The 25,386-nt window shown below is 39.5% G+C and overlaps 1 protein-coding gene across 1 annotated transcript in view; it reads left to right on the top strand.

Annotated features, from left to right (window-relative positions):
• Positions 1–408: 408 nt before the first annotated feature.
• Positions 409–25,386, top strand: part of LOC115004555 (cullin-9) — a 30,956-nt gene continuing 5,978 nt past the window's right edge. The window contains 37 exon segments of the mRNA XM_029426208.1: positions 409–429; positions 683–771; positions 1,035–1,140; positions 1,212–1,268; positions 1,270–1,440; positions 2,019–2,109; positions 2,191–2,362; positions 3,554–3,624; positions 3,627–3,662; positions 4,008–4,036; positions 4,038–4,104; positions 4,225–4,250; positions 4,252–4,341; positions 4,343–4,401; positions 4,503–4,548; positions 4,550–4,637; positions 4,737–4,762; positions 4,764–4,931; positions 5,397–5,427; positions 6,570–6,706; positions 11,574–11,756; positions 11,864–12,021; positions 12,096–12,294; positions 12,632–12,706; positions 12,708–12,804; positions 13,235–13,380; positions 17,665–17,791; positions 17,877–18,082; positions 19,018–19,248; positions 19,250–19,272; positions 20,572–20,689; positions 21,724–21,813; positions 21,815–22,114; positions 22,400–22,564; positions 23,203–23,366; positions 23,945–24,038; positions 24,427–24,501. Of these exon segments, the coding sequence (XP_029282068.1) occupies positions 409–429; positions 683–771; positions 1,035–1,140; positions 1,212–1,268; positions 1,270–1,440; positions 2,019–2,109; positions 2,191–2,362; positions 3,554–3,624; positions 3,627–3,662; positions 4,008–4,036; positions 4,038–4,104; positions 4,225–4,250; positions 4,252–4,341; positions 4,343–4,401; positions 4,503–4,548; positions 4,550–4,637; positions 4,737–4,762; positions 4,764–4,931; positions 5,397–5,427; positions 6,570–6,706; positions 11,574–11,756; positions 11,864–12,021; positions 12,096–12,294; positions 12,632–12,706; positions 12,708–12,804; positions 13,235–13,380; positions 17,665–17,791; positions 17,877–18,082; positions 19,018–19,248; positions 19,250–19,272; positions 20,572–20,689; positions 21,724–21,813; positions 21,815–22,114; positions 22,400–22,564; positions 23,203–23,366; positions 23,945–24,038; positions 24,427–24,501 (4,032 nt within the window).

Here is a 25,386-nt window from a genome sequence, read left to right as displayed (position 1 = left end):
GTTATTACCTCATCCCCTTTAATCTACTGATGGTGTTATTACTCACCCTTTAATCTACTGATGGGTGGTTATTACTCATCCCCTTTAATCTACCGATGGTGTTATTACTCATGCCCTTTAATCTACTGATGGTGTTATTACTCATCCCCTTTAATCTACTGATGGTGTTATTACTCATCCCCTTTAATCTACTGATGGTGTTATTACTCATCCCTTTTAATCTACCGATGGTGTTATTACTCATCCCCTTTAATCTATTTATGGTGTTATTACTCATCCCTTTAATCTACCTACGAGGTGTTATTACTCATCCCCTTTAATCTACCGATGGTGTTATTACTCATCCCCTTTAATCTACTGATGGTGTTATTACTCATCCCCTTTAATCTACTGATGGTGTTATTACTCATGCCCTTTAATCTACTGATGGTGTTATTACTCATCCCCTTTAATCTACTGATGGTGTTATTACTCATCCCCTTTAATCTACTGATGGTGTTATTACTCCTGAGAAGCCTGAGACGTGGACTCTTTAGAGACAAATACAGACATGATGATCTTATAGAACATGATGCATTGATTAAACTACCAGCAGGATATATATATTTATATAAATATAACCCAGAAACATGACATTCTACAGTTTTACTATATTAATCATGTTTGATGTTTCTGTGTTCAGGTGACTCGCAGTCGGGACACGTATCAGGATCTGGTTCGTCTGCTGGAGCAACACCGAGCCGACCGGGCCGTGCAGCTCTCCATCCTCAGGTACCGACCCGCCTCCGCCGCGACCTTTGACCCCAATAATGATGTTGTTTAATATTACTACAGAATCTTTGCTTGGTGTAATGGTGCATACATCTACAGAGTAAGAGAAATGAATATGTAAATGAGTACTGTGATACAATATGTGCAGTATATCTTTATTTTTAAGTGTAAGAGCTGGTGGTAATGTTGCTTTAAGAGCTCACTTCTTTTTTCTATGTTTGATATAAATGTGAAAATGATTGTGTACGAACTGTTTCCTGCAGGATCCTCAACAAGTTCCTGGACAGCTACCAGGAGGACGTGCTGCCGTGGCACGAGAGCATCGAGCCCTGCCTGTCCTCCATGATGGCCTTCATCAGCGACAGAGAGGTGGGTGCAGAGCGGGAAGTAACTGAGACGCCCCGCTGACTCACGTTAACCTCTTGTGATTGGCTGTTTAGGTGGTGCAGCAGTTTATCCGCTTCCTGTACCAGCTGGCGTCCCTGAACAAGGACTACAGCGGTGGTGATGTGTCGCCTGGGCACCAAAGAGTCTCTGGCGAAGGCGCTGGACAAACACAGCACCAACCTGCTGCTGGTCACCGAGCTGCGAGACCTCATCACCGACTGCGAAAAGTATGCCAGCCTCTACAAGAAGATGACCACCAGCGTCCTCGCAGGATGCATCCAGGTACGCAGACGTTCTCCTCAGACGGTCACTGCTGCAGCAGAACCACAAGTCTCATCCCAGTCCTCCCAGTCCTGACGTCTTTAAATACAACTTCAAATCAATAACGCACCGATGATGCTTCGTTTTTGTATTTTATGTGTTTGTTCTGACCAGTAATGTGATTTGAATCACATTTATTTTCTATAAATTGAGGATAAATTAAATGAATAAAAGGGCGTTTAATTCGCTTTAATTCAGTTTTTTAAATGTTTAGGGGTCTTGACAGTTTTAACTTTACTGCTCAGTTTTAAAGTTATATTTTCAACTCGGCGTGTCGCGATTTATATCTTAATAATCCAGCCCGTCTTCAATCTTTTCCTTTTCTTTCTGTGGTATTAGACAAGTTCTCTTTAATTTGGTGGATGCTTCAGAAACCTTGCCCCCGTCTGTGAACAGCTCTGGTGACCGCTGCTAATGTCTCTCCACGGTTTTACACCCTGAAGGTGAAGCTGGGGATTTGATTAAATTAGAAAGTATTAAGAGACTGATGTGTGGAGCCATGAAGTACCTCACCTGGTCTACTTCCTGTTTCCTGTCAGATGGTGTTGGGTCAGATTGAGGAGCATCGCCGCAGCCATCAACCGATCAACATCCCCTTCTTCGACGTGTTCCTCAGGAATCTCTGCCAAGGTCTGTTCGCATCACACGACGCCGCGCAGCATTAGCATTAGCAAAGCAGGTGAATGTGAACGTAATGTTTGGTAACTTCAGGCTCCAGCGTGGAGCTGAAGGAGGACAAGTGCTGGGAGAAGGTGGAGGTGTCGTCCAATCACCATCGAGCTAACAAGCTGACCGACAAGAACCCCAAAACCTACTGGGAGTCCAATGGCTGCACCGGATCTCACTTCATCAACATCTACATGCACAAAGGAGTCGTCGTCAGGTACACATCTGAAAATATTAATATCTATATATATATATATTAATATATATTAATATATTAATATCTATATATATATTAATATATTAATATCTATATATATATTAATATATATTATATCGTATCTATATATAATATATATATATATATATATAATATATATATAATATATATATATATATTATATATATCTAGATATATCTTCATCTCTATCTATATATTAACTATTAATCTTCTATTCTATATATATCTTAATATATAATATATATATATCTTATAAATATAAATATACATCTTACTCTATATATTATCTCTCTATATCTCTCTAGCTCTCTACTCTCTCTCATCTTTTTCTCTCTCTTCTTTCTCGTCTTACTCTATTTTCTCTCTTCTTCTCTTCTCTCTCGTCTATCTATCATATCCTCTCTTCCTCTCTCTTCCTTCTCTTCCTCTATCTCTCTTCCTCTCTCTCTCTCTCTCTCTCCTCTCTTCCTCTCTTTCTTCTCTTCTTTCTCTCTATTCTCTCTCTCTCTCCTCTCTCTCTCTCTCTCTCTCTCTCTCTCTCTCCTGTTGCTCCTCTTCTCTCTCTCTCTCTCTTCCTCTCTCTCTCTCTCTCTCTCTCTTCTCCTCTCCCTCTCTCTATCCCTCTCTCTCTCTTCCTCTTCCTCTCTCTCTCCCTCTCCCTCTCTCTCCTCTCTCTCTCTCCTCTCTCTCTCTCTCTCTCTCTCTCTCTTCCTCTCTCTCTCTCTCTCTCTCTCTCCTTCCTCTCTCTCTCTCTTCCTCTCTCTCTCGTCTTCCTCTCTCTCTCTTCTCTCTCTCTCTCTTTCCTCTCCTCTCGCTTCCTCTCTTCTCTCTATTCTCTTCCTCTCTCTCTTCCTCTCTCTCTTCCTCTCTCCCTTCTCTCTCTCTTCCCTCTCCCCTCTCCTCTCTCTGTCCTCTCTCTCTCTCTCTCTTCTCTCTTCTCTCTCTCTCTCTTCTTCTCTCTCTTCCTCCCTCTCTCTCTCTCTCTCTCTCTCTTCTCTCCCTCTCTCTCTCTCTCTCTCGTCTCTCTCTCTCTCTCGTCTTCCTCTTCCTCTCTCTCTCTCTCTCCTCTCTCTCTTCTCTCTTCTTCTTTTCTCTTTCATTCTCTCATTCATCGCTATATACCAACACACAGCTGAATTTAGGTTTTGAATCGGTGTCTGGTGTGTTTAGACAACTGGCCATCCAGGTGGCCAGCGAGGACTCCAGCTACATGCCGGCCCGGGTTCTGATTCTGGGAGGAGACGACCGACCAACATCAACACGGAGCTGAACACGGTGAGTCTGCTGCTCCGCGCTGCGTCCAGCTCTCAGAGTCCACTTCATCAGAAACCCTTTACCGGACTTCCTGCAGACAGTCCGGCGGTGTTTGACGCGTATCAGGGCCAATGTTGGTCAAAATAAAGAACCAAGAAGATTTTATATGCGTTTTAAAAGTAGAGAGATTGAAAAAGGTAAGTTAGTTGTTAGTGGAGGAAGCTCCACTGTCACAAGGGGAACCTCAGCACCAGGGTTAGTGCGGAGGTGAAAAAAACCTTAATCTCAGAGAAGTTCATGATTTTATATCTGAGGATATTCAGGGTTTTTGTCTTGTAAGTTTGTGGTGTGTTAGTGTGTGTGTGCGCAGTGAACGTAACTCCAATCGCCAGTCGCGTGGCTTCTCCTGGAGAACATGACCCGGTTCTGGTCCATCATCCAGATCAGGGTGAAGAGGTGGTCAGCAGGTCGTACTGACACGCCCACACACATTTATTTTTAATCTCATCTGTTCAGATTTTTTTTACTCCACATTTATTCATATATTTCAAGTATTTTTCTGACCTCACGCCTCCTCTCTCTGACAGGGAGTAGCGACACTCGGGTCCACGGTTTTCGAGGTTCTGGGTCCGAAGCCGACATTCTGGCCGGTCTGTAAGGAGCAGCTGTGCTGTCGGACCTTCCTGTTCTACAGCACCAAGGCCCCACACCTGGTGTCAGGAAGTGATGGAGGACAAGACGCAGCTTCTGCAGCTCTTTAACAAGTAAAACACATAGTTCTGATGGTTCTGATGGTTCTGATGGTTTTGATGGTTTCTGATGGTTCTGATTGTTCTGCACACCTTAAATCCTTCTGTGTGTGCAGACTGAACAGCGCTCTGAGACACGAGCAGATGTTTGCAGATCGTTTCCCTGCCGGACGCCGAGGCATCTGAAGCTCTGGGTCGAACCTGCTGGGAGGCTCTGATCACCCCCATCGTCCACAGCATCACACTGTCAGGTACACACACACACACACACACACACACACACACACACACACACACAGTGAGGACTGGCCAAAAAGTCCTCACGGTGCAGAATGTCTGTGTTTACCCAGAATCCTCGGCGGCCAGCCCTCTGTCCCTGGCTGCTCAGTGAGTACCTGGATAACGCAGAGTCGGCGCGCCGCTGTAAGAGCCGGGCGGCCATCTTTAACTCCAGAGTGAGGCGCCTCACACACCTGCTGGTCCACGTGGACACGAGCCGGCCCGACAGCGATGAGCTCAAACCTCCCATCAAATCAAGTGAGTTTGTTTTGGTGGTTTGTCAACATTCAAAGATTCAAAAGCTTTATTGTCAAATGCAAAATATCCCACTCCGCTTCACAACAGACCCGTCTGTGTGTGTGTGTGTGTGTATATGTGTGTGTATATATATATATATATATATATGTATGTATATATGTATGTATATATGTATGTATATATATATATATATGTATATGTATGTATGTATGTATGTATGTATGTATGTATGTATGTATGTATGTATGTATTATGTATGTATGTGTATATATATATATATATACATAAATGCATTGATGACCATGTACAACGTGAAGAACATGAATTGGAATTATTTGTCCACAAATCATGTTTTTAGTTTAAAGCTGAAATAAAGAAATGAATGTTTTAGGTACAACCTGTAGTCCGTGTACAACAGAGTGTTTCTGTCACATAAATGTGATGATTGTTTAAAGCGTTTATTTTGTTTTCAGACGGTCCTGAACCGAAGCAAAGAGCTGAAGAGTAAGTAACAGAGTTCAGAGGCCGGCCGCTGCTTTTTCTCTGTTTACACTCTGTTCTGTAGCATTTCATGTGTCCACACGAGGACAGGAAGTCGTCACGTCGCCCCCTGCTGTCTGACCTCACAGCTGTCTTCCACTTCCTGTCTGACCTCACAGCTGTCATTCCACTTCCTGTCTGACCTCACAGCTGTCATTCCACTTCCTGTCTGACCTCACAGCTGTTAGTCCACTTCCTGTCTGACCTCACAGCTGTCATTCCACTTCCTGTCTGACCTCACAGCTGTCATTCCACTTCCTGTCTGACCTCACAGCTGTCATTCCACTTCCTGTCTGACCTCACAGCTGTGGTCACAGACTTTGGTGTTATTCTATATTTATGTTTTATTAAAAAAAGACTTCCTGTCCATTTGTTCTGTAGAAACACAAATATAGTTAGTAATTGATTACATTAAATAAGTAGTAATACCACGCTGAAAAGTTAGGGTTGTTAGGAAAATGAACCTAAGCCTGTGACACCATTATATATTAAATTCTGAAGTTATTGTTGTTCGTGTTTAGTGAAGGTCGAGCTGTGTTTTACAGATTAGTTAAATGCAAATTAAATGTTTGTTTTACAAACAAGTGAAAACAAACTAATCAATAACTCACAGGATTAAATAATAAAAGTGAGCTTTGAAACTCCTTTTATATACTGTTGGTTATTTTTTAAGCTTCACATGTGTTTGTCAAGGAAACCGTCAGATTAATGTGCAGTAAAAGTACCTCAAATGTGTACTAAAGTACATGTTTTGAGTAAATGTTCTTTCCACTATTGTCGTCGTTTTGATCAAAAACATAGAATTTAAAATACTTTTTCGTTTATTGGATCGTCCAGCAGGGGGCGTCAGCCGACACGTCCCCTCCTAGTCTGAACTCAAACATCCTCCAAACCTGAAGCCATCGTTTTGGACTGCTCTTATTTTGAAAGCCAACTTCCTGTTGCCCTTTTGAGTTGTGACACTGATGTGGTTTCTTTTCAGAAGGAAAGGACAGAACAGAGACTGCTTTACATTTATGTTTCTGGCTGCAGTTATTTCTGTTTATTTAAATTTAAACTCAACGACTTCACTCAGAGAATCAACCGTTTTATTAAATGTCTTCCAGACGGAAAAGAGGGTAAAAACAAAGAGACCGCAGCGGCCTCTTCCTCCTCCTCCTCTTCCTCAGCCAAGCCCAAAGTGAAGAGCAGCAGCAGCATCGCAGGCATCGCCCTCTGCTGGCAGGGAGTGGTGCAGCGCCAGGTACGGCTTTAAAGAAGTGATGTCATCAACATTCTTCTTTGTCTTTTCTTTCACTAGTTTCATTGAGTGGTCAACATGTGTGTTTAAACATAAGAGATATAAACATGTGTTTAAACATAGAGATATAAACATGTGTTTAAACATAAGAGATATAAACATGTGTTTAAACATAAGAGATATAAACATGTGTTTAAACATAAGAGATATAAACATGTGTTTAAACATAAGAGATATAAACATGTGTTTAAACATAAGAGATATAAACATGTGTTTAAACATAAGAGATATTATATAACCTGTGTTTAAACATAAGAGATATAAACATGTGTTTAAACATAAGAGATATAAACATGTGTATAGTAAAAACAAGAGAAAGGTATATCATTAAAGACATTAATGAGACGTTAAAGACTTAAAGACATTAATGAGACGTTAAAGACTTAAAGACATTAATGAGACGTTAAAGACATTAATGAGACGTTAAAGACATTAATGAGACGTTAAAGACTTAAAGACATTAATGAGACGTTAAAGACTTAAAGACATTAATGAGACGTTAAAGACATTAATGAGACGTGAAAGACATAAAGACATTAATGAGACGTTAAAGACTTAAAGACATTAATGAGACGTTAAAGACATTAATGAGACGTTAAAGACATAAAGACATTAATGAGACGTTAAAGACTTAAAGACATTAATGAGACGTTAAAGACATTAATGAGACCGATAAAGACATTAATGAGACGTTAAAGACATTAATGAGACGATAAAGACATTATGGACGTTAAAGACATAAAGACATTAATGAGACGTTAAAGACATAAAGACATTATGAGACGTTAAGACATAAAGACATTAATGAGACGTTAAGACTTAAAGACATTAATGAGACGTTAAAGACTTAAAGACATTAATGAGACGTTAAAGACATTAAATGAGACGTTAAAGACTAAAGACATTATGAGACGTTAAAGACTTAAAGACATTAAATGAGACGTTAAGACATAATGAGACGTTAAAGACATTAATGAGACGTTAAAGACTTAAAGACATTAATGAGACGTTAAGACTTAAAGACTAAAGGACATTAATGAGACGTAAAGACATTTAATGAGACGTTAAAGACATAAAGACATTAATGACCGTTACCATTAATGAAGACGTTAAAGACAGACTTAATGAGACGTTAAAGACCATAAGACCATTAAATGAGACAGTTAAAGACATTAATGAGACATAAAGACATAATGAGATCGTAAAGCCTTAAGACATTAATGAGACGTTAAAGACATTAATGAGACGTTAAAGACATTAATGAGACGTTAAAGACTTAAAGACATTAATGAGACGTTAAAGACATTAATGAGACGTTAAAGACATTAATGAGACGTTAAAGACATTAATGAGACGTTAAAGACTTAAAGACATTAATGAGACGTTAAAGACTTAAAGACATTAATGAGACGTTAAAGACATTAATGAGACTAATGAGACGTTAAAGACATTAATGAGACGTTAAAGACATTAATGAGACGTTAAAGACATAAAGACATTAATGAGACGTTAAAGACATTAATGAGACGTTAAAGACATTAATGAGACGTTAAAGACTTAAAGACATTAATGAGACGTTAAAGACATTAATGAGACGTTAAAGACATTAATGAGACGTTAAAGACTTAAAGACATTAATGAGACGTTAAAGACATTAATGAGACGTTAAAGACATTAATGAGACGTTAAAGACATAAAGACATTAATGAGACGTTAAAGACATTAATGAGACGTTAAAGACATTAATGAGACGTTAAAGACATTAATGAGACGTTAAAGACTTAAAGACATTAATGAGACGTTAAAGACTTAAAGACATTAATGAGACGTTAAAGACATTAATGAGACGTTAAAGACATTAATGAGACGTTAAAGACATTAATGAGACGTTAAAGACTTAAAGACATTAATGAGACGTTAAAGACATAAAGACATTAATGAGACGTTAAAGACTTAAAGACATTAATGAGACGTTAAAGACATTAATGAGACGTTAAAGACATTAAAGACATTAATGAGACGTTAAGACTTAAAGACATTATAGACGTTAGACTTAAAGACATTAATGAGACGTTAAAGACATTAATGAGACGTTAAAGACATTAATGAGACGTTAAAGACATTAATGAGACTTAATGAGAAGGACCGTAAGACATTAATAGACTTAAAGACTAAAGACATTAATGAGACGTTAAAGACTTAAAGACATTAATGAGACGTTAAAGACTTAAAGACATTAATGAGACGTTAAAGACATTAATGAGACTAATGAGACGTTAAAGACATTAATGAGACGTTAAAGACATTAATGAGACGTTAAAGACTTAAAGACATTAATGAGACATTAAAGACTTAAAGACATTAATGAGACGTTAAAGACTTAAAGACATTAATGAGACGTTAAAGACATTAATGAGACGTTAAAGACATTAATGAGACGTTAAAGACATTAATGAGACGTTAAAGACTTAAAGACATTAATGAGACATTAAAGACATAAAGACATTAATGAGACGTTAAAGACTTAAAGACATTAATGAGACGTTAAAGACTTAAAGACATTAATGAGACGTTAAAGACATTAATGAGACGTTAAAGACGTTAAAGACATTAATGAGACGTTAAAGACATTAATGAGACGTTAAAGACTTAAAGACATTAATGAGACGTTAAAGACATAAAGACATTAATGAGACGTTAAAGACTTAAAGACATTAATGAGACGTTAAAGACATTAATGAGACATTAAAGACTTAAAGACATTAATGAGACGTTAAAGACATTAATGAGACGTTAAAGACTTAAAGACATTAATGAGACATTAAAGACTTAAAGACATTAATGAGACGTTAAAGGACATTAATAGACTTAAGACATTATGAGACATTAAGACTTAAAGACATTAATGAGACGTTAAAGACATTAATGAGACGTTAAAGACTTAAAGACATTAATGAGACATTAAAGACTTAAAGACATTAATGAGACGTTAAAGACTTAAAGACATTAATGAGACGTTAAAGAGACATAAAGACTTAAGCTTAACAATGAGACGTTAAGACATTAATGAGACGTTAAAGACATTAATGAGACTTTAAGACTTAAAGACATTAAGAGACAAGACTTAAAGACATAATGAGACTTAAGACTTAAACAATTAAAGACAAGACTTAAAGACTTTAATGAGACATAAGCTAAGACATATGGACTTAAACTAAAGACATTAATGAGACGTTAAAGACTAAAGACATTAAGAACGTTAAGATAGACATTAACCCTTTACAACAGCAGCAAAACTTTGGATTACCGCAATTGAAAATATTTCAACGGTTTTTTGAAAGCTGAGACTCTGCACTTTACAGCATATATCGACTCATTACGGTAACTTCACTTACGGCCCTCCCAGAAGCCCACGAAACAGCGCCTTTGTTCTGAGCGAATACACACACAGAGCGCTGGAGAGACACAAACAACACCGCGGAGATATAGAGCCGGAAAACAGCGGCTTTAATTCAAATGGAAGCAAGACTGTATGTAAATCAACACTTGTATTGCGTGGTGACTTGTTTAGAACAGTGTACCAAGTCTGTAAGGTTGCACTAGGTGTGTAATTGTACTTTAAATGCGTAAATGTGCGCGTCTTCTTCAAGTAGCCTGCGTCCTAGCAGAGGCTGTGTGCAGGCTGGAGCTGGAGAGGAGGAGGTGTCACCAGAGATCACGAGGTGTCACCAGAGATCACATTCAGGCCTGTAGATGGAGCTGTGGGGATGCTGTATGATCTGGTGATGCTGTCAGACACAGAAGCCCCTCACCACATCACACCACAAGATGGCAGACTGAGGCAGAGCCCGATGATGGAGTCCCTCAACCACCCCAGGTGTCCAACCCCCTCTCGATATGGGAAACCCAGCACCAGGTGACATTTATTCCCACTCCTCTCTGAATACACAAACAAGAATGCAGCCAAAAGCCTGGAGAGGGAGACAGTTCATCTGGACTGAAATAACTCCAGAAGAAATGAAGAAGTCCACAGGCATGTTGCTGTACCTGGACCTGCAGAAAGATGAGCAACTTTTGGTGTAAGCAAACCATTTTCCATGTGTCATTCCCTGCCACTGTCATGTCCCCAGACTGTTCATGGCCATTTGATCTAATCTTCATATGAGTGACCCAGAGAAAACAGGAACAACAGGAACAGTCACTGGCAGTACCACCAAGACCTCTGCATGTGAAGGGACACTCAGAGAGGAGAGAATTACCCTGTGTGGGGAAAAACACCTGGACATATTTTCCATTTTATGGCCTGTTTTTGCAGATGTAAGAGTAAAAGACTCAAAACTTTTACTGGATATAGTTGTATACATTTCAAATTTCAAATGTAACATATTAAATCTCTTATTCATGTACAATTGCAGTGTTTTTTGTTCACTAAACCACTAAACTCAAATTCCGCTTTTGTGTTTCTCTTCATTATAAACTGTTGTTACACTCTCATAACATGCAACAAATTGTAAATGACTGCCAGATATGGAAAGTTCCAGGTATTGTTGGAAAATGGGCAACAGCACTAACTCACAGGACATTTTCTGACCTTTTTATAGTCAAAATAAGCAAAAAGGTCCAGGCGAAAATGTTGAGGCTTTTTAGGCTTAGGTGTTAAAGGGTTAAAGAGACGTTAAAGACTTGAAGACATTAATGAGATTTAAAGACTTAAAGACGTTCGAGACATAGGATTCTCTGATCCTGTAAAGTGAAGCTGATCCTCGTTTAAATGACTTTAACAATCTGTTGCTGGACGTCTGTCTCTCAGGTGCAGAAGTTTCTGGAGTCGAGCTGCAGCCTGCCGGATTTCGTGGAGCGTTACCGGACTCTGTACCTGCGTCTGAAGAACGCCATGGAGGAGCTGTTCGGACAGCAGACCGCCTTCGTGCTCGCCCTCCGACACGGCTTCTCGCCGCCCCTGCTGCACCTCTCCATCCTCAGGGCCATGCACGTAAGTGAGGGGACGACGCGCTTCACTGACGTCAGCGGGATGTAAACACACACTTAGATATAAGTCTGTATATGTCTCACACACACCTGTACGATGTGTTGTTGCAGGTGAGCGAGCGCTTTGCTCAGTACATGGACCAGATGATCGCGGCGTGCGGCGCGGTGTGCGGCAGCGCGGAGACTTTGGAGCGGCTGCAGCAGTTCCTGGAGCCGATGCTCTTCCTCTCGGGCCTGGAGCTCGCCAACACCTTCGAGCACTTCTACAGGTCAGAGCGCTGTCATTGCTGCACGGCCGCCGGGCGCCGCAGCAGGGCGCTCTAACCCTCTCCTCTGCCTGCAGGTACTACCTGGGCGACCGGCTGCTGGCTCAGGGGAACGTGTGGCTGGAGAGCGCTGTCATCGAGCAGGTCGGCAGCTGCTTCCCGAGCCGCTTCCCTCAGCAGATGCTGAAGAACCTGAGCGAGTCAGCCGAGCTGCAGCAGGAGTTTCACCTGTACCGCCTGCAGCAGCTGGACCGCTGCCTGCAGGAGCACAACCAGGTCGACACACACACATACACACACAACCTTTAACACACAAAGCTTTAATTGTAATCGCCGTTAATCTTGTTGCTGGTGCTCGATTTTATATTATTTTGATAATAAAAAACAATTCAGTTAATTTCTATGAATTTATTTGTTCCATTTTGTTTAATATCCAAGTTTTTTTGTATGTTTGTTTTACAAAATGAAGCCATGTTTAAGTCTATATTTATCTTTTATTTATACACATTTTACTTTATTGAATCAATTCCTCTCGGGGAGAAAAAGGTTGAATCACGTGTACAATGTACGGTTTTAAAGTTTGATGCAGTTTGTCCCTCTGCTGTTGCTGTAGATGATGGAGGAGGAGTGGGCGGAATCAGAGGAGGAGGCGGAGGTCCAGGTTCTGGTTCTGTCTCCACGCTGCTGGGGCCGTGTCCTCGCTCTGCTTCCTGGACGAACCCGCCAAACGCTTTCCAGCGGAACTCTGCTCCTACCTGAACCAGTTCACCCAGTTCTACACGCACAGTAAATATAGATCTACATACTAATAAATATATATATATAAGTACATCTTCTAAACCGTAGCTCTGATTTATACCAAATCTTCTGTGGACCGAGCTTCTGAAACTGTAATCTTGTTGATATCTTGTTGTTTTGATGATATTGACCAATGAAGGAAGGACCTGAAACATACCCTGAAAGTTTAATTAGAGTCAACCACTAGGGGGCGTAGCACGACACAAATCAGACCATAAATCAGAAATTAGCCGTCCAATCATTACAAAACTCTCAGGATATGTTTCATAACAATGTTCAACCACATATTGAAAATTATTTGAAAATCGCTCAAAAGGGGGCGCCACCTGTTGCAAACACCTGCATGAGCCTGGAGCACGTTTAAATATAAATCAATGAGCATAAAAACTGTGTGTGTGTGTGTGTGTGTGTGTGTCAGGTCAGTCCATGTACGGGCTGAGCCACTCGAAGCCGCGCCGGCTGCAGTGGACGTGGCTCGGTCACGCTGAGCTGCAGTTCGGCTGCTGGACGCTGCACGTCTCCACGCTGCAGATGTTCATCCTGCTGCAGCTCAACAGCCACGAGGTCGACAACACGACATATAATAATAATATATTAATGTGTTTATACGTGTGGAGGTCTTACACTTTAAGTTCTTTGTGCCAAACTTTACAAAAGTTGCTCTGATGACAAAAAAACTGCCTATTAAATATTATTTTCCTCCTTTATGGGAGATGTGAAGCTGAGATCATAGAAAGCAGTTTTGATAAAGTTTGAATGACACACTGTACTACACACTTTACTACACACTTTACTACACACTTTATACACACTTTATACACACTTTATACACACTTTATACACACTTTATACACACTTTATCTACACACTTTACTACAACACTTTATACACACTTGTATACACACTGTACTACACACTGTACTACACACTGTACTACACACTGTACTACACACTGTACTACACACTGTACTACACACTTTACTACACCTTTACTACCACTGTACTACACACTTACTACACACTTTATACACACTTTATACACACTGTACTACACACTGTACTACACACTTTACTACACACTTTACTACACACTTTACTACACACTTTACTACACACTTTATACACACTTTATACACACTTTACTACACACTTTACTACACACTTTATACACACTTTACTACACACTTTATACACACTTTACTACACACTTATACACACTTTATACACACTTTACTACACACTTACTACACACTTTACTACACACTTTACTACACACTTTACTACACACTTTATACACACTTTACTACACACTTTACTACACACTTTACTACACACTTTATACACACTTTATACACACTGTACTACACACTTTATACACACTTTATACACACTTTATACACACTGTACTACACACTGTACTACACACTTTATACACACTTTATACACACTTTACGACACACTTTATACACACTTTATACACACTGTTAATACACACTTTATACACACTGTACTACACACTGTACTACACACTGTACTACACACTGTACTACACACTTTACTACAACACTTTATACACACACTTTACTACACACTTTACTACACACTTTACTACACACTTTATACACACTTTATACACACTTTATACACACTGTACTACACACTGTAATACACACTGTACTACACACTGTACTACACACTGTACTACACACTTTACTACACACTTTATACACACTTTATACACACTTTACACCACACTGTACTACACACTTTATACACACTTTATACACACTGTATACACACTTTATACATACTTTACACACACTGTACTACACACGTTATACACACTTTATACACACTGTATACACACTTTATACACTTTATACACTGTACTACACACTTTATACACACTTTATACACACTTTACTACACACTTTACTACACACTTTATACACACTTTATACACACTGTACTACACACTGTACTACACACTTTACTACACACTTTATACACACTTTATACACACTTTATACACACTTTATACACACTTTATACACACTGTACTACACACTTTATACACACTTTATACACACTTTATACACACTGTACTACACACTGTACTACACACTGTACTACACACTGTACTACACACTGTACTACACACTTTACTACACACTTTACTACACACTTTATACACACTTTATACACACTTTACTACACACTTTACTACACACTTTATACACACTTTATACACACTTTATACACACTGTACTACACACTGTAATACACACTGTACTACACACTGTACTACACACTGTACTACACACTGTACTACACACTTTATACACACTTTATACACACTTTACACACACTGTACTACACACTTTATACACACTTTATACACACTGTATACACACTTTATACATACTTTACACACACTGTACTACACACTTTATACACACTGTATACACACTTTATACACACTTTATACACTGTACTACACACTTTATACACACTTTATACACACTTTACTACACACTTTACTACACACTTTATACACACTTTATACACACTGTACTACACACTGTACTACACACTTTACTACACACTTTATACACACTTTATACACACTTTATACACACTTTATACACACTTTATACACACTGTACTACACACTTTATACACACTTTATACACACTGTACTACACACTGTACTACACACTTTATACACACTGTACTACACACTTTATACACACTTTATACACACTGTATACACACTGTACTACACACTGTACTACACACTTTATACACACTTTATACACACTGTACTACACACTGTACTACACACTTTATACACACTTTATACACACTGTACTACACACTGTACTACACACTGTACTACACACTGTACTACACACTTTATACACACTGTACTACACACTGTACTACACACTGTACTACACACTTTACTACACACTGTACTACACACTGTACTACACACTGTACTACTACACACTGTACTACACACTTTATACACACTTTATACACAACTTTATACACACTGTACTACACACTGTACTACACACTGTATACACTTTACTACACACTTTATACCACACTTATACACACTGTACTACACACTGTACTACACACTGTACTACACACTGTACTACACACTGTACTACAACACTTTATACACACTTATACACACTTTACTACACACTTTACTACACACTTATACACACTTACTACACACTTATACACACTTTACTACAACACTTTATACACACTTTATACACACTTTACTACACACTTTACTACACACTTTATACACACTTTATACACACTTTACTACACACTTTATACACACTTTACTACACACTTTATACACACTTTACTACACACTTTATACACACTTTACTACACACTTTATACACACTTTATACACACTTTATACACACTGTACTACACACTGTACTACACACTGTACTACACACTTTACTACACACTTTACTACACACTTTACTACACACTTTATACACACTTTATACACACTGTACTACACACTTTACTACACACTTTATACACCTTTATACACACTGTACTACACACTGTACTACACACTGTACTACACACTTTATACACACTGTACTACACACTGTACTACACACTGTACTACACACTGTACTACACACTGTACTACACACTTTATACACACTTTACACACACTGTACTACACACTTTATACACACTTTATACACACTGTACTACACACTTTATACACACTTTATACACACTTTATACACACTGTACTACACACTGTACTACACACTTTATACACACTTTATACACACTGTACTACACACTGTACTCCACACTGTATACACACTGTATACACACTGTACTACACACTGTACTACACACTGTACTACACACTGTACACACACTTTATACACACTGTACTACACACTGTACTACACACTGTACTACACACTGTACTACACACTGTACTACACACTTTATACACACTGTACTACACACTTTATACACACTGTACTACACACTGTACTACACACTGTACTACACACTGTACTACACACTGTACTACACACTGTACTACACACTTTATACACACTTTATACACACTTTATACACACTTTATACACACTGTACTACACACTGTACTACACACTTTATACACACTGTACTACACACTGTACTACACACTGTACTACACACTGTACTACACACTTTATACACACTGTACTACACACTTTATACACACTGTACTACACACTGTACTACACACTGTACTACACACTTTATACACACTGTACTACACACTGTACTACACACTGTACTACACACTGTACTACACACTGTACTACACACTGTACTACACACTTTATACACACTTTACTACACACTTTATACACACTGTACTACACACTGTACTACACACTGTACTACACACTGTACTACACACTGTACTACACACTGTACTACACACTTTATACACACTGTACTACACACTTTATACACACTTTACTACACACTTTATACACACTGTACTACACACTGTACTACACACTGTACTACACACTGTACTACACACTTTATACACACTGTACTACACACTGTACTACACACTGTACTACACACTTTATACACACTGTACTACACACTGTACTACACACTGTACTACACACTTTATACACACTGTACTACACACTGTACTACACACTGTACTACACACTGTACTACACACTTTATACACACTGTACTACACACTTTATACACACAGACTTCCTGCTGTGTTGCGTTCACTGACCTAACTGGCTGTCTGTGCAGGAGGTTCATGTGGACGCTCTGCTGCAGGCGACCGGCTTGTCCGCCGCCGTCCTGCTGCACGCTCTGCTGCCGCTCATCAGCGAGGGAGGACCGCTGACCTGCAGCCGGCCGGAGGAGCCGGGCCTTGGTGAGACACACACACACACGCCAAACTACATGAATGCATAGAGACAATCGATCAATGAAGACGGGACTTCATTGACATTTTGCAGGCGTGCTGCAGGTGAACCCCCAGGTGGCTTCCAGCTCTCTGGACGGCGTGCCGGCCTGCGTGCAGCTGCTGCCCAGACAGACTTACCTGAACGTGGACGAGGACGCGGCGGGAACACTTGAGAGGAAGAGGAACTACATCTACTGTCTGATCGTACACATCATGAAGCAGGAGAAGGAGATGCACATCGACAACCTCGTCTTCAAGGTTCACATCATATTATTTATATTTATTATTCTTAGTACTTAGTTCTTAGTTATATTTATTAATGTTAATGTAATGTCTTATTTATATTATTCATATGTATTAATGTTATTTATATTTTTTATATTTATATTTATTAATGATATTTATAATATTTATATTTATTAATGTTATTTATATTTAGAATATTTATATTTATTAATGTTATTTATATTTAGAATATTTATATGTATTAATGTTATTTATATTTAGAATATTTATATTTATTAATGTTATTTATATTTAGAATATTTATATTTATTAATGTTATTTATATTTAGAATATTTATATTTATTAATGTTATTTATATGTATTGATGTTATTTATATTTATTAATGTTATTTATATTTATTGTTATTTATATGTATTGATGTTATTTATATTTATTAATGTTATTTATATTTATTATTTATATGTATTAATGTTATTTATATTTTTTATTCTTAGTTATATTTATTAATGTTATTTAATGTTATTTATATTATTCATATTTATTAATCTTATTTATATTTTTTAGATTGTTATTTATTATATTTATTCTTATTTATATTTATTAATCTTATTTATATTTATTAATCATATTAATATTATATTTAATGTTATTTATATTTAATGATATTTATATTAGTTATTTATATTTATATTAAAGTTATTTATATTATTTATTAATGTTAGAGCAGGAGAACAACCTCGAGGTCTAAATATTATTATTAATATTTAATAATGCAGGATGACACACTTTGATAGTTTCAGTAAAATCTTCTTCCAGAAAAGTAATATTCAATATTTTCATGAATGCATCGACTTCATCAGGACAATTTAATTCCTGTTCCATATAGTTTGATAGTTTGATGTGAGTACGTTAAAGCAGAAGCTGAAGTCTCCGCTCTGCTCGCAGGTTCTGGACTCGTGTCAGAAACAGGAAGCGTCTCGCTCTCCGGGCGCCGGTCGCTTCAGCTGCAGCAGCAGCGACGTGCTGTCCTGCATCATGCACGTCATCAGCAAAGGCTGCGTGCGGCGCAACGAGGAGAACCCGCACATCGTGGAGTTCCTGCCCGAGGACCCGTCCACGCCGCAGAAGGGCCAGGCGCAGTTCTCCTTCAGCTGCGCCGACGACAGGAAGGACAACCGCCGCCAGCCAGGCCGACATCAGGTGTGACTCTGAGGGTTAGCTCCGGCAGACCCCCCCCCCCACCTGTAAACACAGTCATGCCGCTCTTTAGCACATATTATATATATATATATATATATTATATATATATTATATATATATATATTATATATATATATATATATAATATATAAAACAATATTAAAACACAACAATTTCCAAATGACGTCCAGCAAAAAGTTTTAAGTTCTTTAATAATAATCTGCTGACGTCACGTCATTAACAATAATTAATTATCAATGAACTGTAAGATAACTTTTGTTGTGAACAGAAAACCTAAATCTCACGATGAATCTGTAACTCCAAACCGACTAAATGTAAAATGTTTAATTTTCTACAAAAATAAAATATTTAAACTTTGCTTGTTGCGTTTTGATTTATTTTGTAATATTAAGATTTTGGTTAATCGATTTATTTTAGAGTAAAATGGGTTTTATTCATTAAGCATTAAAGTTTTCATTCAAACTAAATAAACGTTTGTTTATTATTTTATTAGACTTTCAAGAAACATAAAAGATAGAAAACATACACAGGACCAAAATAAAATACATTTAATACAGATATTTATGTTTTAAAGTTTCTCCGACCATAGTCAAGAAAACTACATTTTAATATGTATTATAATTATTAATAGAACATGTACCGCAGCTCAGTTTAATGAATCACTTCACACATGATCAGAAAAATAAAAGTAGTTATAATTATATTTAATGTTAACAAATGGCAGTTATTTTTTTAATGTAATAATAAAAGTTAAACTGTATTAATTTGATAACAAGGCAACAATTGTAATAATCTGAGGAAAGAATACAAACATGTACAAGATCACGAGAAGAATAACTGAAGTGATAACTTGTGTTTGATCACATTTAGGACTTATGAGTATGATTTCCTCTGGGTGCCTCATTTATTTATTTTGACTTGCAATGATCTTGAAACGTGTTGTTGTCGTCTGAAGGGAACAAACTTAAACTAGTTTCCACCTTTGAAGCAAATAAACTGTATTTTATCTCAACTTTTGTCAATATTTGGCAGGTTTCATCACTGAACATAAATTAAGATGATTCTGCATTAAACAGAAAGTTTGTTTTTTTAATTGACTGTTTTGGAGATTTTATGCATTTTGAGACACTTAAAGTTTCTGATGTTTAACTGAATAATTCAATGTGAACATGTAAACATCTCTCATATGGTCTTAAACATCAAAGGAAGAAACTTTTATTAAAAGCTTCCTGTGAATCCAGAGTTTATCAAATCAACTCGCTGCTGTTGGTGTTGCAGTCTGATGTCGGCGCCGCGGCGCTTCGAGGACGGCGTTCTGGACGCGATCCTGTTCTCGATGGGACGCACGATGACGCAGGAGGAAGTGCGTCAGCTGATGCAGAGGACTGTCCAACAGGTCTGTCAATATAGTTTTATTTAAAATCGATTGTTACGCCACAAAGACGCACATGTCCCTCTGTCCCCCCAGGTGTGTTTGGTGTCAGACAGGTGATGGTGTCTCTCAGGTGTGTTTGGTATCAGACAGGTGATGGTGTCTCTCAGGTGTGTTTAGTATCAGACAGGTGATGGTGTCTCTCAGGTGTGTTTAGTATCAGACAGGTGATGGTGTCTCTCAGGTGTGTTTAGTATCAGACAGGTGATGGTGTCTCTCAGGTGTGTTTAGTATCAGACAGGTGATGGTGTCTCTCAGGTGTGTTTAGTATCAGACAGGTGATGGTGTCTCTCAGGTGTGTTTAGTATCAGACAGGTGATGGTGTCTCTCAGGTGTGTTTGGTATCAGACAGGTGATGGTGTCTCTCAGGTGTGTTTAGTATCAGACAGGTGATGGTGTCTCTCAGGTGTGTTTGGTATCAGACAGGTGATGGTGTCTCTCAGGTGTGTTTAGTATCAGACAGGTGATGGTGTCTCTCAGGTGTGTTTGGTGTCAGACAGGTGATGGTGTCTCTCAGGTGTGTTTGGTGTCAGACAGGTGATGGTGTCTCTCAGGTGTGTTTGGTGTCAGACAGGTGATGGTGTGTTTGGTGTCAGACAGGTGATGTTGTCTCTCAGGTGTGTTTGGTATCAGACAGGTGATGGTGTCTCTCAGGTGTGTTTAGTATCAGACAGGTGATGGTGTCTCTCAGGTGTTTATGGTGTCAGACAGGTGATGGTGTCTCTCAGGTGTGTATGGTGTCAGACAGGTGATGGTGTGTTTGGTGTCAGACAGGTGATGGTGTCTCTCAGGTGTTTATGGTGTCAGACAGGTGATGGTGTCTCTCAGGTGTGTATGGTGTCAGACAGGTGATGGTGTGTTTGGTGTCAGACAGGTGATGGTGTCTCTCAGGTGTTTATGGTGTCAGACAGGTGATGGTGTCTCTCAGGTGTGTATGGTGTCAGACAGGTGATGGTGTGTTTGGTGTCAGACAGGTGATGGTGTCTCTGTCCCCCCAGGTGTCGGGGACTCTGAGTCTGGACCTGGACCGGGCCGAACACCTCCTGGTTCACTGTAAGTGGAATGTGGACCTGTTGGTGCAGCGCTACAACCGACGACCCAGATGCCCTCATCATGGCCGCCGGGCTCAAGAGCCGGAACCCTCAGCCGCCGCCTAGTCCCACTTCCACCTGTCCCGTGTGCCTGGGCCCCCGCGGCCCCCCCACGGAGCCGGCGCCCTCGCTGAGCTGCCTGCACTACTGCTGCAGGTCGTGCTGGCAGGAGTACCTGACGGCGAGGATCGAGCAGAACCTGGTGATGAGCTGTAACTGTCCAATCACAGACTGCCAGGCTCAGCCCACATCGCTCTTCTTCCTCAGCATCCTCACCGACAAGGACACCATCGCCAAGGTAATGCGATTATTTTACTCTCATTTACTCATGGAGGAACACTTATTAACCTGTTGTTATTATTATGGGATGTAATATGAACACCCACCTGGGCTTTTGTAGTAATAAACATAAAATACAAAATAATGCATAGAAATATGGTTAAATTAAAGTCAAATTTAAATCTATTATGAGTATATTTAGTAGTTAATGTAACATGCAGGAAGCACAACATTTAGATCATAAATATAAATGAATATGAAGAATCTTTAAAACGTTTTGGTGATAATGTGTCTCCCCCCCCAGTATGAAGGTGCCCTGCTCAGAGGCTACGTGGAGAGCTGCTCCAACCTCACCTGGTGCACCAACCCTCAGGGCTGCGACCAGATCCTCTGCAAGGAGAACATGGGCAGCATGGGGACCTGCTGCAAGTGCTGCTGGGCCTCCTGCTTCAGCTGCAACTTCCCCCAGGTGAGAGAGAGAGAGAGAGAGAGAGAGAGAGAGAGAGAGAGAGAGAGAGAGAGAGAGAGAGAGAGAGAGAGAGAGAGAGAGAGAGAGAGAGAGAGAGAGAGAGAGAGAGAGAGAGAGAGAGAGAGAGAGAGAGAGAGAGAGAGAGAGAGAGAGAGAGAGAGAGAGATTCCCCAACGGAGCCCCGAGTAAAAAAGAAAAGAAAAATGTATATTCACAACTCACTTTTCACATTGACAGGTCTCTTTTATTAAATAAACTAAACGTTTATGTTATTGATCTAATTGATGTGCACGTTTCAGTGTGTACTGTCTACTTTGCGCATTCACATTCTCTCCTTCGCTCCGTTTTACGAAGGGTGGGGCTTCACACCCGACACACACGTGCGCACACACCTACAGTCAGAGCGGAGGAGAGAACTAAATAGAATCTGCGCCATGCACCGTCCCCTGCCCCCCCGTCGCACGGACCTCATCCAGCGCGAGAGAGACACGAAGAACGAAGAGACAGACAGATATACAGAGAGGCAAGGGAGAGGAGGACGTGAGAGAGAGACAGACAGATATACAGAGAGAGAGGGACACAGAGACAGAATTTAATATAATTAATTAGAATTTAATTTAAAGATGCTTCCCCCTCAGGCTCACTACCCGGCCAGCTGCAGCCACATGTCCCAGTGGATGGATGATGGAGGATATTATGAAGGGATGAACATGGAGGCTCAGAGCAAACACCTTGCCAAGCTCATCTCCAAACGCTGCCCGAGCTGCCAGGCTCAGATCGAGAAGAACGAGGGCTGTCTGCAGTACGTACTCTCACCTGTGACACGTACACTCACCTGTGACACGTACTCTCACCTGTGACACGTACTCTCACCTGTGACACGTACTCTCACCCGTATGTCTCACCTGTGACACGTACTCTCACCTGTGACACGTACTCTCACCTGTGACACGTACTCTCACCAGTAACACGTACTCTCACCTGTGACACGTACTCTCACCTGTGACACGTACTCTCACCCGTATGTCTCACCTGTGACACGTACTCTCACCCGTATGTCTCACCTGTGACACGTACTCTCACCCGTATGTCTCACCTGTGACACGTACTCTCACCTGTGACACGTACTCTCTTATAGTTGTGTGTGTAATTAGTCGAACTTAACAAAATAGAAAACATTTCAAGACCAATTTCTCTTCAAACTACAAGCAGACCACTTCAGGGTGTCACTCAGATATTAAGACATTCTGAAGTGGGATTTCAGAATTGTTGCAGTAAAAATGTGAGCTCTATATTCTATATTATTTATGAGTCTCCAGCCCTGTGATGAGGAAGATTATTGTTTGGTGATGTTGACGATGTTTGTCCCTCTGTCCTCAGTATGACCTGTGCCAAGTGTAACCACGGCTTCTGCTGGCGCTGTCTGAAACCCTGGAAACCGACACACAAAGATTACTACAACTGCTCCGCCATGGTGGGTCGCTCCCCATCACATGACCACGTCCAATCGGAGACCGAGAAAACTGTCTCGGGCTCCGTGATGATTAACGGTTACAGTGAAAGGAGATCGTAAAGAAATAAAAGGAAATAAATCCCACTAGAGCTCTGATTTTATGATATTATAATATTATTACTATACCATATCTAGTAATTACATTTTAATAAATGACTCCATATCAAACAAACCAACTTAATCTCTTCTTTATTTAAACAGAAGTTACAAAGAAAAAAGGAACGATATAAAAACATGCAGAATAAAATGTTAATTCTTCAAATAAAACGTAAGATCTGAGACTTCCAACATCGTCCACACCTCTTAACCCTTCAGCGTCGTTATTTATTGTTTCCTGATGTTGTTGCAGGTGAGTAAAGCAGCGCGGCAGGAGAAGAAGTTCCAGGATTATAATGACAGATGCACCTTCCACCACCAGGCCAAGGTGCTGTAGTATTATTATTGTTATTATTATTAGTTTTCTTATTATTATGATTATTCTTATTAGTTTCATGATTTATTATCATTATTATCATTATTACTATAATTTGAAATATATATTATTAATATTTGTATTAGTATTATTATTGTTAATATCTTTTATTATTTGTATCATTATTACTACCTTTTATAAATATTTGTATTTATTTTTATTGTGTGCTAAAGCAGCTGCTCCATGTGTCAATGTTGGTTAATGAAACCGTTATGGCTTCATGTCTGCAGCTGCTGCACAGTAAAGAGGCTTTTATTGTAACAGCTGGATCTTATTGTCTCTATATTGTGTCACAACCCCGGCTCTAGGGCAGGACAAACAGACGATAAGGACACCCAATGGCCAAAATATATAAGCGATTTATTTGTAAACAGGACATAACGTGCGCAGCAAGGTATGCAAACAAAAGACAACGCCAAAAACCCTGTGGTTTCCTGCTCAGGCAGGGAGAGAGGGCAGCATCGCGGATTTATGGTTCTGGGGTGTGCTGCGCCCAGGTGCTCCAGATCAGACGGACACTGCCATCAGCTCCACTGACCCCTTAAAGACATACAACACAGTGACTGACACAAGACAGGTTCAGCAGGGGCCGTCACACCCCCCTTCCCCATAAAGTTGATGTCCTATTGGGTACCATCAGCACTGTATCACCATCCCCAAGTACAAAAATACAAGTGACTCAAGTGAAAAAAACAAACACAATATATACACACACACGACTCTTAATTCTACACGCCCCTTGGCCTGCCACTTTACCCTCCGTATCCTCAGCAACCCCGGTACCTGAGAAGCAGATTAAGAGAACACGAAACAGTAAAAGCAGGTTTAAAAAGGCAG

Source organism: Cottoperca gobio, unplaced genomic scaffold (genome assembly GCF_900634415.1).
Source record: "Cottoperca gobio unplaced genomic scaffold, fCotGob3.1 fCotGob3_130arrow_ctg1, whole genome shotgun sequence".
NCBI lineage: Eukaryota > Metazoa > Chordata > Actinopteri > Perciformes > Bovichtidae > Cottoperca > Cottoperca gobio.
Note: the sequence above shows the minus strand (reverse complement) of the source record. Positions and strands in the feature narration are given on the sequence as shown.